This window comes from Terrapene carolina, unplaced genomic scaffold, assembly GCF_002925995.2.
Source record: "Terrapene carolina triunguis isolate 2854851 unplaced genomic scaffold, T_m_triunguis-2.0 Scaffold67, whole genome shotgun sequence".
Lineage (NCBI taxonomy): Eukaryota > Metazoa > Chordata > Testudines > Emydidae > Terrapene > Terrapene triunguis.
The window spans coordinates 39587493-39601193 of NW_020664418.1; the positions used below are offsets into that span (position 1 = coordinate 39587493).

General features: G+C 46.2%; 1 protein-coding gene across 1 annotated transcript in view; it reads right to left on the bottom strand.

The window, feature by feature from the left end:
• Positions 1 to 441: 441 nt before the first annotated feature.
• The window catches only part of AKAP13 (A-kinase anchoring protein 13), a 108346-nt gene continuing 95086 nt past the window's right edge, over positions 442 to 13701 (bottom strand). The window contains exons 22-28 of the mRNA XM_026648462.2: positions 13183 to 13347; positions 11013 to 11083; positions 10431 to 10475; positions 8164 to 8214; positions 7273 to 7722; positions 4833 to 5136; positions 442 to 3792 (exon numbers count right to left, since the gene is read on the bottom strand). Of these exons, the coding sequence (XP_026504247.1) occupies positions 3743 to 3792; positions 4833 to 5136; positions 7273 to 7722; positions 8164 to 8214; positions 10431 to 10475; positions 11013 to 11083; positions 13183 to 13347 (1136 nt within the window). The 3' untranslated portion in view covers positions 442 to 3742. The remainder of the gene's footprint in view (positions 3793 to 4832; positions 5137 to 7272; positions 7723 to 8163; positions 8215 to 10430; positions 10476 to 11012; positions 11084 to 13182; positions 13348 to 13701) is intronic.

The window sequence follows — 13701 nt, forward strand, 5'->3', positions numbered from 1 at the left end:
ATTGCTGGTGTGACCAGAAGTTCCCTAATACTGACCACCTGATATATTTTATGCTGAAATTGCATCCTTCACTATGCTATTCTCTTAAGCTCCTTCTACTGTGTAGTAACAGTTACCATGCCACGCCTTGCCACAAGCCTAAGGGAGATCCGACACTCCCATCAATGACAAACTAGCAAAGGGAGCTCAAACTGCAGCTCCTTGCAAATGACTCTTTTCCAGTAAGGAATTCGTGCAGCCACTTCTGAACCTTGCTGTCCTGCGCAGCAGCAGCACAACACATAGCAGGTGACTATTGAGAGGACTCATGCCTTAGAAGCCCAGTGGGATGTCAGGTCCGCGCTAAGAAATAAAGTGCACTCAACAAACATGAGTTAGATGCCAAGCATGGAAGTGAACAACACAATTCATTAATGAAGGCCAGGAAAGGAACAAAAATAAAACATTGGTGCTGCTAAAACTGACCCACTTAACACTACACCTGGGACCATGCACTATCTGGGTAATGCTGGATAATCTGCAGGGATCAGAGTGGGAATCCATCTCCATGGACCAGTTCCAACTTTTCAAGGAAAACTTGAGCAAAATGGATAAAAAAAACCCAACCTTCAGTTCCCTAAAAATGAAAGAAAATGGAGGAAAGAGGAGGGCGGGACTACAGTCTTTAATCGAATATAATCCAATCACGCAACAATTTGTATCCTCCAATGACAAAGGGTTTCTGTTCACCACAATACAAACACAAATAACTTTAACAACATGGGCAGCCATCTGCTTGGTGAAATCCAGACTGAGCTTATACAGTGCATTGAATGCCATTCTATTTACAATAGGACTAGAGAGAGAAGCAATTCATCCCCACTGCCCTTGGGGAAGGTGCCTCTATTTAGGTGTGCTGTTTCGTAAGTTCAGGAAGTGCTGGCTTTGTGGAGAGGACATGTATCACTGGGGCAGAAGAAAGCACTCACACGGGCAAACGGTCCTACAAACTAAATGGGATCCTTCAAAAATACCAGCCAGACAAGTTGTGTGTACAAATTGGTAACCATGCCATACACTGGATTGGGTTCCCAAATTTCCTTTTAGCACATTCACTTTCACAAGCAGGTGAATATTAGGGCAGAGGTTCTTTAAATTAGCTGTGGCTGTTGTTTTTTCCTATTTCTAAAACTCACACTCCAGCCTTAGGGCATGAATCAATGCCCGCTGAAGCCAATGGAAAGACACCCATTGATTTTCAACGGCAGCGAATCAGGCCCTTCCAACAAGAGCAATATTTGGCTTTTTACCTTGCCTCAAAGAGGTATGGGAATATATAACACAAACCTGTTTAAACAAGAAAACGGAGGGCCAGCAAGGTTCCATACAAAAACCACTGCCTCTCTTCCCAAATTTGTATCTGGCCTGGAGATACTTTGCCTTGAAAGCAGCTCTCCAGCCGGAATCACTTGTACCTAACCGCTCTTCAGGCAGGACACGGGCTGCTATGCAGCACTGAACATACCCTGGTTTTGTACTGTGCAATGACAAAATAAAACCATTGGGTTGATAGAGCTCATCTTTAAAAAAACAAAAGAAAAATAAAAAAATAAAACAAAATAAACTTTTTTCTAAACCAGACCTCTTTCAAATAAACAGAAAGATAAATATTTTTGCAAGCCCAGCTTGCAATTAAGAACAAGCACCAAATAATATTTAAAAAAACAAAACAAAAACATAACCTCAGAAAACATCTTACTTCTTTTTTTTTGTTTTGTTTTTTGAGTATGAATTGTTTAGAGAGCTTCAAAAGCAAGCAGGCTATTCAGGAGTCCACTGATCCAGACAGACCAATCTAAGCACCCATGTTGCTGTTGCTCGTTATTAAAAAGGCTAGCACTGAATTCTGAAATCTACTGCATGTAACTAGCATGTGAGGAGATATAAAGCAAATAAGAATCAAAACATAGTGCAAATTTTTTTTTAAAAAGGAGAATCTGTGGGAAAAGAAATGACCACAACAGCTTCAAACTGCTCAAGGGATCAAAGTGGATAGAGTCTCATGACATTTACAAATCTGCTTAGGCAAATCTCCTGAGGTGTGTGGAAAGAACAGAATTTAGAAACAATTCAGCTTTGTGCATGTATCTCCCTTGGTCTTCACACATTACCACCGTACTTAGCATTTGTATAACACCTTGCATCGTGAATGCATTGGGGGCACATCTGCTAATTCTCACAGGGAATGATTATGATCCCAATTTTGCAGATGGAGAAACTGAGGCAAAGAGCGGCTAGGAGACTTGCACACAGTGAGTCAATGATGGTACTGGGAGCAGGACTCTGGCCTCCTGAACGTTCAGCCCATTAGGGGACACTGTCTCCCCAGTAAGTGTATGTAAGCACACAGGACTGTACGTGCATAAATACTAGGCTTTATGTTCCTTCCTGTTCATCTGTTCACACAAGTTATTCCCCACCTCAGGTTACAACCTCTGCCATCTTGTTTGAGTGCTCTGGAAATTGCTATGAAGTTGCTTTGGGTTAGAAATGAGCTATACGAGCTGACGGAATCTGGAGAAACAGAAGCCCAGTGATCATACAGATGGCATCACTAAGAAACGCCAGGGGAAGAAAATCACAGGCAGTAGGTTAAAAAAAGTGATTCCCGAATGGAAGGTTCTCATGGGTTTTTATGATGGGACAGTGAATTTGTAACAAGACAGTGTTGATCCCAAATGACATCTTGCCGGAGAAACGTAATCTGACAAAGAAAGCCTTGCTCTGGAAGAGGAGGGAATAGACTGTAACTCACACACATTAAAAAGCAGTTGTCACTTGAACACGGTCTGTTCTGGCTTCCTGGGATTACTTCACAAGTACAGCATCCTTTTTCCTTTCTGGATTGTGTTTTTAACACATCCAAAGACATTTTGTTTGGTGCTCCAAATGGATTAAATTTTAATTCCTCTGCCCCAAAGAAATCCTTTGGGAGTAACGTTTGATTGTATTTTTTTTTTTTACACTGTTGCTGCTGCCTAGTGTTTGGTACCTTTCTGAAATGAAGCATGTAACATACAATGTGCTTGGAAGGGGCATGAGGGCCAATAAAGATACACTCTGAGCATTAAGGCTAAGATATTTAATATCTACATGCTCCCTGAAAGTCATCAGGTATCATTGGGCCGAGCTAAGCTAACCCAGCTTGTCTGTACAGACTGTAAGTATATCCCAGTGAATACATAGACACTTACATATATATATATAGTATATCTATATGCCAGTGTGTACGCACCATTTTCAGAGTCCTGGCCTTTTGCTAAATGCTTGGTTTTGGTTGTATTCCCCAGAGAAGGAGAATTTGGAGGCACAGACCCTTTGGGCAATAGTCTTTCATCCTTTAGCAGTAAGAGGAGACTGGGAACATCTATTCCTACTTTCAACCAAGATTTGCACCCGGAGTGGGTGCTGTTTGCAGTGTGGTCAGCCTCTGCAGCCAGAATTCATAAAAAACCGCAGGACAGAGCCCTTTTCCCACCATGTGCAGCCTTTACAAACGTTTTATTTAACACACAGATAGCTGGTGGGGTGCAGGAGCGTGCTGCAAAATGTGGGCGGGGAGGTTTCCACTGTACAAAGGCTGAGAATGACTGATGTGCAGAGGGAGAGCTGCTCATGCTTTGGCCCCATCAGATGCATGTACAGCTTCTAACACAGTACAGTGGAGAGGGAGGCTCATCCCTGCAGAATTAGGAGCAGACATTCAGCAGAAGATCTCCTCGCCATCTGGTGGTGCTTCTGATGAATGAGCATCTGGGAAAGGAAAGTCAGCCATGAATCATCACCAGAAGGAACAGGCAAGGAAAGGGTCTATGTTAAAACAAACACTGCCTACCACCCACTGTCCCATTCCTAAGCACATGACAACCTTTCTGGGTGGTTGGCATTTAAAATACACCTTTTAGTTGCTAGACCCACCAGTCCCATGATTGTGTGACTGGTGTGCAGGAAAATTCCTGTAATCTACTAGCAGCCTCTCATCCCTGAGGTGCTGGGTTCCAATTTGCCCTGGGTCATAAGTATGATAGGTTTGAGGCTCACAAGCTAGTCTCCGGCTAATATAAATCCACATGTGGAAACGACTGTATCACTTTACACTGGCAGGTCAGGAGTGATGTGCATAAGCTCAGAGGGGGAGGAGAGGCAACCGGACTAGCAAGGGGTGCTACAGGTGCACTGACAGAAAAGGGAGGAAGGGACTCGAACGGCAGTGGGCATTGCAAGAGAAGATTTCATGGACATAAGCACAAGTTTCAAAAGTTTTCCTAAAACCTAGCCCTGGCTCCAGGCAGTGTTTATCAGCACCTCCCCTGCATAAACATGGATTGTACAAAAGAAACAGAAAAATATAAGGAGATCCCAAGCTATGAAGCCACCTGGGTTAGGTTGGGAGAAAGGAGGGAGAAGGGAGCATTGAGCGCCCCCTGGCCATCTGCTGACAGGATGCAACCCATCAGGCTGGGCGTCCCATGGCTGCAGAAAAGGTGCTCCCATATTGAAGCCCTGGAGAGCAGCAACAATGCCATATAGAAGAGACCGGGGGAAAGATTAAAAAACAAACAAACAAAAAATAAATCAGAAAATGTCGTTACGTCTGTTCTCTGCATGCATGGGACAACGCCTCTCCCTCCCAAACTCACCTTCTGCTGGAAAATCCGCTCACAACCTCCGTTTTTCTCCACCCCTCGCTCAGTTATAACCCACCCCTTTGGGCTGCATGAGATTAAACAGCCACAGACAGCTGCAAGCTCGCTAACCCCTAAAGATCTCCTCGGGCCCCGTCTGACACTCACCAGCAGGTTGGGAGCGGTGTCCTTTGCCCTTTTTCTTCTTGTCCTTCTTGTCCTTTGGCTTGGATAAACCGAAGAGGCGGGTGGGCTGCTGCACCTCAGCTGCCTTGTTAGTCTGGTTCGTTGCGCTAAGCAAGTGGAAAGTGCCTTTCTCTTTGTGTGTCCTTGAGAGACTGTTCCTTTTGGGCGACACAGACAGTCCTGCATCAAAGTGCCCCTGTTTGGGAAGGGAAGAACTGTGCTGCTTGGAGTCCTCAGCGGTGGGCTGGGAGGGGATCCTCACCGTTTTATCATGGGGGTTTGAAACCTGCAAAGAAGAGAACAGAAGTGTTTTACTGGCAGAAGCAGGCACGGCTCAAAATCATGGGGAGGGTAATATTACCATGACCGCTGCCAGGGACAGTCTGTTGCCCTGCACGCCACCTATAATCACCACCCAAAAGTCATCTCCCAGTCAAATGGACATTTTCTCCTAACAAAAGCCAAACACCCAGAGGCAGCCCTCTCTGTCCAAGGGGGAAGAGACAAAGATTTTAAAGATGAACCCTTCCACTCCTTTCCAGATACAGATGGTGGCACAACCACCTATGGACGAGTCCTCTTTAAAAATCTAGGAAACCCAGCCTCCTTCCTCCTCCCAGATGCAGATGGTGGTAGAAGCCATGGGAGCTTCTTAGGGAAGAGAATGTTGTAGGATGTACTGATGCATGACGACAAGTGGAATCTTCCTAAGTATAAAAGACAAGGCAAAATATTGTACTGCTTTTCTAATGTGTCCTCCAGCAACATAACTGAACCCAATGTATTTAAAGCGGAAGGTGCGGGGGGGAGTTAAGACATGAATTCCTATCCCTACATGCTCCATCAAACGTCCCTATTAATAGCTTTGACATGTTGTGGATGATGCGTGCCTCCAAGAAGTTGCTTCCTTTTGATGACCCTGGCATCTTACTGGTCTTCAGCAGTGTTTTCTCTCAGGTGTTCCTATAGCAGCCCTGGCCAGATTATCTGAGCTTCCTGCAAGTAAGTAAGATCTACGTAATAATGCATACAACTTATTTGCAGAACGTGGCATGTTTATCTGCTCTCAAATAGATCACAATTCATAGGGCCTTGTTCATTATTCAAAATTGCATGAAGAAATGTCAGCCCCTGGGCTGCTCAGGAAACTGGAGGTATTCCTCTGATTACCTGCTATTCAGAATTTACTGTTGGAGATAAACGACTGGTCTATTAAGTCACATGGTGCTGTTTCTTCTCCCTGAATGCATGACAACACTTCTTCTTCAGCCCAAAACAAATTACATTTTGTTATAGAATTAATTCTGTGTCTTAATTAAAGATCTGCTCCAGGCCTGAAATCAGAGTTCTGCACATATCTGTATGAACTAGGCAATCTTTCCCTCATCCAGACCCCTTCTGATGATTTAGTTCCCTTCTTTGCAGCAGAAGTAACTACAGCTTCAAAACAGAAAATAAACCTCAGCTCTCTAAGAAGTGTACGCGGTCCCTGCATGGAGCTGTAACTCTGTACAGCTCTATCCCAAGCCCCTCTGCTCTGTTCCCACCCCCGCTTGCTCTGTTGTGTCTATATGCTAGACCGTGAGTCTTGAGCGCAGGGACACGTCCAGCTAGCTGTTTGGCAACACTGCGTAAATAATTGACCACAAGGGAGGTATAGGGAAACCACACTTCTGGGTGCTAGTTCACATATATAAATACTAAGGCCTAGCAATGTAGTCGCAAGGCTTATACTGGGGGAGCTGATCAGCACCAAACTTGTCACCACCAAGCTGCTTCTGTGAATGCTGAGGGGTGTAGTCAGCCCAACAGTGTGTTCCAGACTAATGGACTGACTGCATATGGAACCAATCTGTGCTTGCCTGTACGTTCCTCACAGGTGAACAAAAACGGTGTGAAAAGGCCGAAGTGAAACGCACCAGTGATTTCCCCCTCAGCATCCCTGTATATGCTCTTCCCTGCCATTTGCTATCAGACCAGTGAGGAACGTCTCAAAACAAGCTGGCTAAACACAGATACATTCACAGATGAGCCCCACTAGAAAGACAAAAGACACACTATGATTTCACATACCCAGCAGGACCTGCTAGGAATCTTGATTCCACAACACTCTGAGGAACGTCTTTTGCTAGATGTCTCACCCTGCAGCCTTCTGAGACATAACAGGCAAAACATAGCCCCAAACATCAGGTGCAAAAAGAGATGCCACTGGTAGAAATCAGGCCCCACATATCAGCGCCACAGCTTCTAGATTTCACACCTAGTCTGACCTCCTGCATCACATGGGCCACAGAACCTCCCCTGGTAATTCCAGTACCGAGCCCATCAATTGTGACTCAACTAGATCTCCTCTTTTAGGAGACATCTTGTCACCCCAGCCATGTGCGCTGGCTGAGAACTCAACTGGGAGCAGAGTGATTACCTGTCTGAGGTCAGGCTCCGTCTGCACTGGGGGTAATCGCTCCACATCTCTCTTGAGCTGCTCCTTCTCCCTCTCCAGTTGTTTCTGTGCTGCTCGCAGCCGCTCCAGATCCAGCTGGTAGGCTTCTTTCTTCAGCTTCAGCTCTTCCCTCTCCCTTTCCAGATCCCGGTACCCCTTCTGTGCCTGCTCCTCTCGCTGGGCGAGCCGCACTTCCCGCTCGGTCAGCTCCTTCTCCCGGGCCTCCCACTCCTTCTCTCTCCTCCGCTTCTCCTCCTGGTGCTGAGCCTGCTGCTTCTGCAAGTTGGCCAGCTCCTGGCGCTGCTTCTCCAGGCTCCGCTGTTTCTCCTGCTCGATCAAGGAGTTTGGCCGGGAGGAGCTCCGTGTCAGCGCTCTCTCACTGAGAACCAGCTTCTGATCCTCAATATAAGTATCCTGCTGCAACACGACTCCCTGAGGGGAGAGGCAAGGACAAAGTCAGTGTCGTGCCTCCCTTCATGGAATGCACAGACATGCAGTAACTCTAACATCATGAGGCACCTTGCAATTGTAGTATGGGGTGGGGGAGGGTTCATTGATCATTGTTAACCTAGAGGGTCCAGTAGGGCTGGTTTATTTGAGGTACTTATTTGTAAGACACAGGGTAGGCCTGATCTGCAGAGCACTTGTAGCCCCTGCTGGCCTGGGCAGCAAGAGACCAGGAGACAGTACTCCCACATGCCAGTACAGAGTCACTAGGACACTGAACTGGACCCTTCAGTCTCACTCTGGACGGGCAATGCAAAGGGTGGGGGGTGAAATGCTGACCTCACCGCAGTCAACACTCACGGAGGAGACCTGCTGTTTGGGAAAGAAGCACGTCCAAGCAGGGTACTATGTTTACGGCTGACCTACCTGCAGAGTGCTGAGCAGGTTGTGGAGGTAGGTAATGCTTTGGAGAACATGCTGCAAGGAAACAAAAGCACAAGAGTGTTGCTGTTCTACCTCACCTTCCTGTCTGACCACAGGCAAAGCCCTTGTCTTTTACATTCTAACTACCAATGAGGAGGGCTCTGTGTTTGTCATGGAGGTCGCGGAAGTCACTGATTCCATTATTTCCTGTGACCTCCAGGACTTCTGCAGTGTGGCTGCCCAAGCAACTGGCCCCGTGCTCAGCTACTCAGGCAGCCTTGGGGACAGCCACAGCAGCCGATGCTGGAGCGACTCTGGAGCCAGCTGCTGCTGGAGTGGCCCCAGGGCCAGCCACTGCTCTGGCGGCCCTGTCCAGCTGGCCCCAGGGGCCGCCCAAGCAGTGGCAGATGCGGCTGGCCCAGGGGACCACCTGAGCAGCGGTCCCGGGGTGTCTGGAGCAGCTCCTGGCCCCCTGGGGTTCTCCCCACCTGGCAGCGGGCCCCACAGGACTCCCTCCACCCTCCCGGCAGCTGGTGCCACAGGCTCCCTCCCCCCACCCCAGTGGTGCTCGCCGACCCAAAGACTTAATCAGGGATATTTATGGTATAAGTCATGGACAGGTCACGGGCGGTGATTTTTTGTTTCTTGCCGGTGACTTGTCCATGACTTTTACAAAAAATACCCCTGATTAAATCATAGCCTTAGCAATGAGGCTTACAAAGCCATGCCATTTTATTTAAAGCCACACAGACATCCTTCTACTTCCCCTGACTCTTCCCATGCTCTCTTCCCTGTACTTACTTATCCCAAACACACGTACTGGTCACAGGTATCTATTTAGCCATCCATTTCTCTCGGGCATCTCAGAGACATCTAAGATAATCTCACCCTGGCCTTCCTCAGCGATCAGTGCAGCGACCAGTCATTGAAAGAACCTGACCATGGCGTGCACATACTCTCACAACAAGGTGCGTGAATCATGCACAGAACCATGGTATTGTTGATACCTCACAGGAATTTGCACATTGTTTCTTTAAACCAGGGATCGGCAACCTTTGGCACGCGGCCCGTCAGGGAAATCCGCTGGCGGGCTGGGCCGGTTTCTTTACCTGCAGCATCCGCAGGTTCGGCCGATCGCAGCTCCCACTGGTCATAGTTCACTGTCCCAGGCCAATGGGGGCTGCGGGAAGCGGCGTGGGCCGAGGGATGTGCTGGCCGCCCTTCCCGCAGCCCGCATTGGCCTGGGACGGCGAACTGTGGCCAGTGAGAGCCGCGATCGGCCGAACCGGCAGACGCTGCAGGTAAACAAACCGTCTCGTCCCGTCAGCGGCTTTCCGTGACGGGCCGCGTGCCAAAGGTTGCCGATCCCTGCTTTAAACTATTTCCTGTTGTATCAACAGGTTGAAGAGCTAATGATGCTAGGGAGAATGATACAGGGAGGGAAAGGAACTGGAATGAACTGACCATATTTTCAAATTTGCAGGGAAACAACTGTTGCGGTAAAAATCATAAAATGGCCCAGAATGTGTGCCTGTCATGTCTGTTCACAAATGCAACCCCCTGCATTTATGGTGCAGGGAGACTCTGCAAAATAACGGGCACACAAATGCCGCATGAGTATTATTGGAGGCCAATTTGAAAATACAGTCCTTAAAGGCAAGCGCTCCAATATCATATACTGGTATAGTGCCAACAGAATGTCTGATGCTTTGGGTGACTTCCCGTATCTCAAAACACCGGCTAAGTGCTTCTTTCAATCCTGCTGAACATATTGTAATTACTCCTTTAATACAAAAATTCAATTGACAAAAACTGCAGTATTTCCAATACGTGTGTAATAAATGTTATTAAGGGAACCTTTGCTCACTGTGATACTTAGCTGCCATTAGAGTTAATTGGGAGTTACCGAAGCGTATCAAAGGGAGAATAGAAACCTAATTGCCCCAACTCACTGCACCTGCATCATACAATTATACTCATTCTATCCGCAGATGCATGGTAAATAGAGTCACGTGCTTTCTAATTGTAATTAAACCTTGATGTCTATAATCAACGTGTATCCTACGGCTGGCAATTAGATGCCAGTCAGCAAATCCTTAGTCTGAGCATCCAAGCCTAAGCGCACACATAACACAGTGGGTTTAACTCTCAGTTTACTGCATTTAAGAGTCTTGTTACACTTTAGCCTCACCTATTGAAACAAATACACTTGGTACCTAAACTGAAGAGGAAAAAACACCACACAAGTAAGCCAGGGAGATTGTTCTTACCTCGTTGTTTCTTTTCAACACGAACATCAAATTAGCATTTCCCCCCTGTAAAAAGAACACATATATTTAATAAAAAGGCAAATGACAAATCACAGGAAGTGTCTTTCTAAGTACGATTAATCATAGACACATACTCCTGTTTTCCTTTTTGGAAGGGCAGAACTCATGTAGTTTGTAGTAAGTGAAAAATCATAAAATCAAATGTTAATTAGCGATCATTTTGTAGTGATTTGATAAATTCATCCACAGCGAGAATGGGTGTGAGGTTATGTTTGGCCTTGGTATTTCAATAACGATGCATAATTAGACATGTTTTACTTGATTTGCAGACAGATGGCAGACAACCAGTGCTACGGAAGAGTCTATTACCCAGTAAAATTGTTTTAGAGAGGAAATTTTAGTTAGCGTAAAATTGGTTTTGAGCATGTGCCCCCAGTTTTTTTCCCCAGTGGGGTGAGTTTTAACTTGATCTAATATGCCCATAAATATATGCTTTTTTCAGATTTAAAAAAAGTTACAATTCAAGTGTTAAAAGTGTCAAAGGCCCATGGATGACATTTGACACAAACACAACAATAGTACCTTCTTCAAAATGCTGTCTGATTCTGTTCTCCGAAGATCCTGAGCATCATCAGCTTCATCTTTCTCTCCACCTAAAAGAAACACATCAAGTTGGCACAGGTCATTGAGTTTTTCAAACCCCAGATAAAATCCTCAGTCATTAGCAATTGTAAAATGGGAAAAAAGGACTTGAAAAGTGGATGCACGCCGCTGAGCCATGCTCTTCACATATGTATGTTTGCTTCCTATTTGTACCAATAATATCAGCCATTGCTGACAGAGAGTGGAGAAGAACATAGGTTAGGGACCAGCTTTGGTTTCAAATAGTATACTGAAAATTTAGTAAGCTGACTTCTGGGTCATCTGTTAGAAATCTCTCAATTCCATAAACTGTTTCCAAGACAAGTTGTTTTAGAACATGTAGTGTGAGTGACAACTATCAAGTCAGATCTTACTACATCAAGCTATGTGTCAATGCTACCCATGCAAACTGGACTTGGAGGACTCAGACACTAGTAGTGCAGTATACGTGTGCAAACAGGTACGTTATTTTATGCTAGCAGCTCACCCACAGCCTCGCACATTAGAACCCCGGAATTTTGATCAGGACACTCGATTTATCCACTGGGATCTTTAATTTCAAGCTGGACAGCTCACAAGAGTGCTTCCAATTGTGAGACACCACGTGAAAAAATCCACCTGTGCCCATGCTACTCCTCTAGTAGTTTTCTTCCATTGATTTCAAGGTGCTTTACCAACATGGTATAAGCATCCAACCCTGCTTTGAACAGCCTACAGCACACCACATGCAGTCCAACCGTAGCCCCTTCCTGGAGTCTGGCTTTACTGGTAACTCAAACAAATAACCACCAACCCTAAACCGCAGCCTATGCTATCTATCCCAGCAATCCTTTCATTCCTTTGGAGGGTCCTAGAATCTGCCACTCTCCTCTATGTAGATGGGTAAAGGATCATTTACTACTATTTTACAGATAGGGAAATAAGGTTATGAGGCTTGCCCAAGGTCACACAGGGAGTGAGTGGCAGAGTTGGGAATAGAACCCAGGTTTCCTGACACCCAGCCATGCACCTTATCCAGTAGGCCCTACAGTCTCCTCCCAAAGCCTCTTCAAGATCTCTCAGTATCTAATTCATGTGAGCCTATCTCTGCAGAAGCCCAGGCAAGGTAAAGGGTGGGCTAAGCAGTGAACAATCTCACCAGTCCAGCCAGAGACTGTTCAAATTATTGCTGCACTAAAAAGCAAGAAAGTGCAATCTAAACAAAATCCCTAAGGTTCCTTGAGCCAATGCATTTTCCATTGTTAGGACAGGACCTGCTGGGAACTTTGCGGCCTTCCAATGGCTAAGAAACTCTTACATACGGCACACAGCAGATTGTTTGGCGCTTAAGCTTACCCTGTAGTGCAGAAACAGCAAGGCTGGAAAGGGGGTGGGGGAGCCCGGTGCTGAGACAGTGATGCTAGCATAGCACAGCTTACCACAGTTGGGGTGGGAGGGTAGGAGAGAGCACACAGGGCTGAGTTCTGGGGGGTATGGAAATCCCTGGAGCCTGCTGTAGACAAACAGCGAGTTGGGAAGCAGTGAACTGTGCTGCCAAACTAACTACTCATTCGTTCGGCTGTGGGAGACTAAATTCACCGTGGGGTTGACATGCTCGATTGTGTTCGGTTCACATGTGTGCAGAGAGCGCAGGGAGGGAGAAGGAAAGGTGGTGTCAGACTGCAGCTAGGACCTCAGTTGGCTCTCAGGCTGGGAGGTGGTAGCCCACTGGAGATAAAGGAAGAGGGCTGCAAATATAGAAGCACTGAAGCGGAAGTGAAAGAAACAAATACATAAGTAAGGCAAAAGTGTACAAGTACTTTGTGTGTAAAGAAGGAAGGATGGTTTGAGGGGAAAGCACAGGACTAGAAGTCAGGAGAGCTGGCATCTATTCCCCGCTCAGTCATCGACTTCCAGTAACCTGGGCCAAGTCATCCCACGATTATATGCTGCACCTTCCCCATCTGTCAAATGGGTACAGTGGTATTTACCAATCTGACAGGGAGGGTTGGGAAGCTAAATTCATTTAGATATATAAGTGCTTTGAGTTCCTTGTCAGGTAGCTGCCAACCAGGTATAAGGTATTATTAATACATACATACATGCATGCACAATGCACAGAAATACTTACACTTGGATGCATTCATCTGATGACTGTCAAATCCTCCAAAAGTTTCTGCTCTTCTAGGAAGGGAGATGGGGCCGACTCCCCCTTCTTGCTCAGAGTTTGGCAGCAGGTCAGCAGCCCCAAGTGCACTCCCTAGACTTCTACTGATCAAGCTTTGCAAATATTCAACTGAAAGGATAAAAAGCCATAGGAAAAAAAGGTCCATTAAAAAATATCCTCGGTATTTACTGACTAGCGTGTTTTTTCTTCTGGCTTAGAGGTGTCAGGTCAGTAAAATGTACACACTTGTTTGTATAAAGAGTTAATGGATTTATAGGAGACCATGATGGAATAAGAGAGGTGCAGGTGCTCCACCTGCAAAAATATAATGGTACGTCAGGCCATAACTCAAACACACTGAGTCTTGCACGTGCTTCCCATCACCCTCTTCCCCCTTGGCAAATGTTCTTGGTACATTCTTGCGCAAAGGCAGGATTTCTAACTTCAGCCTGCTGTGTAATTTACTAAGGGAAAGTGGGCTAC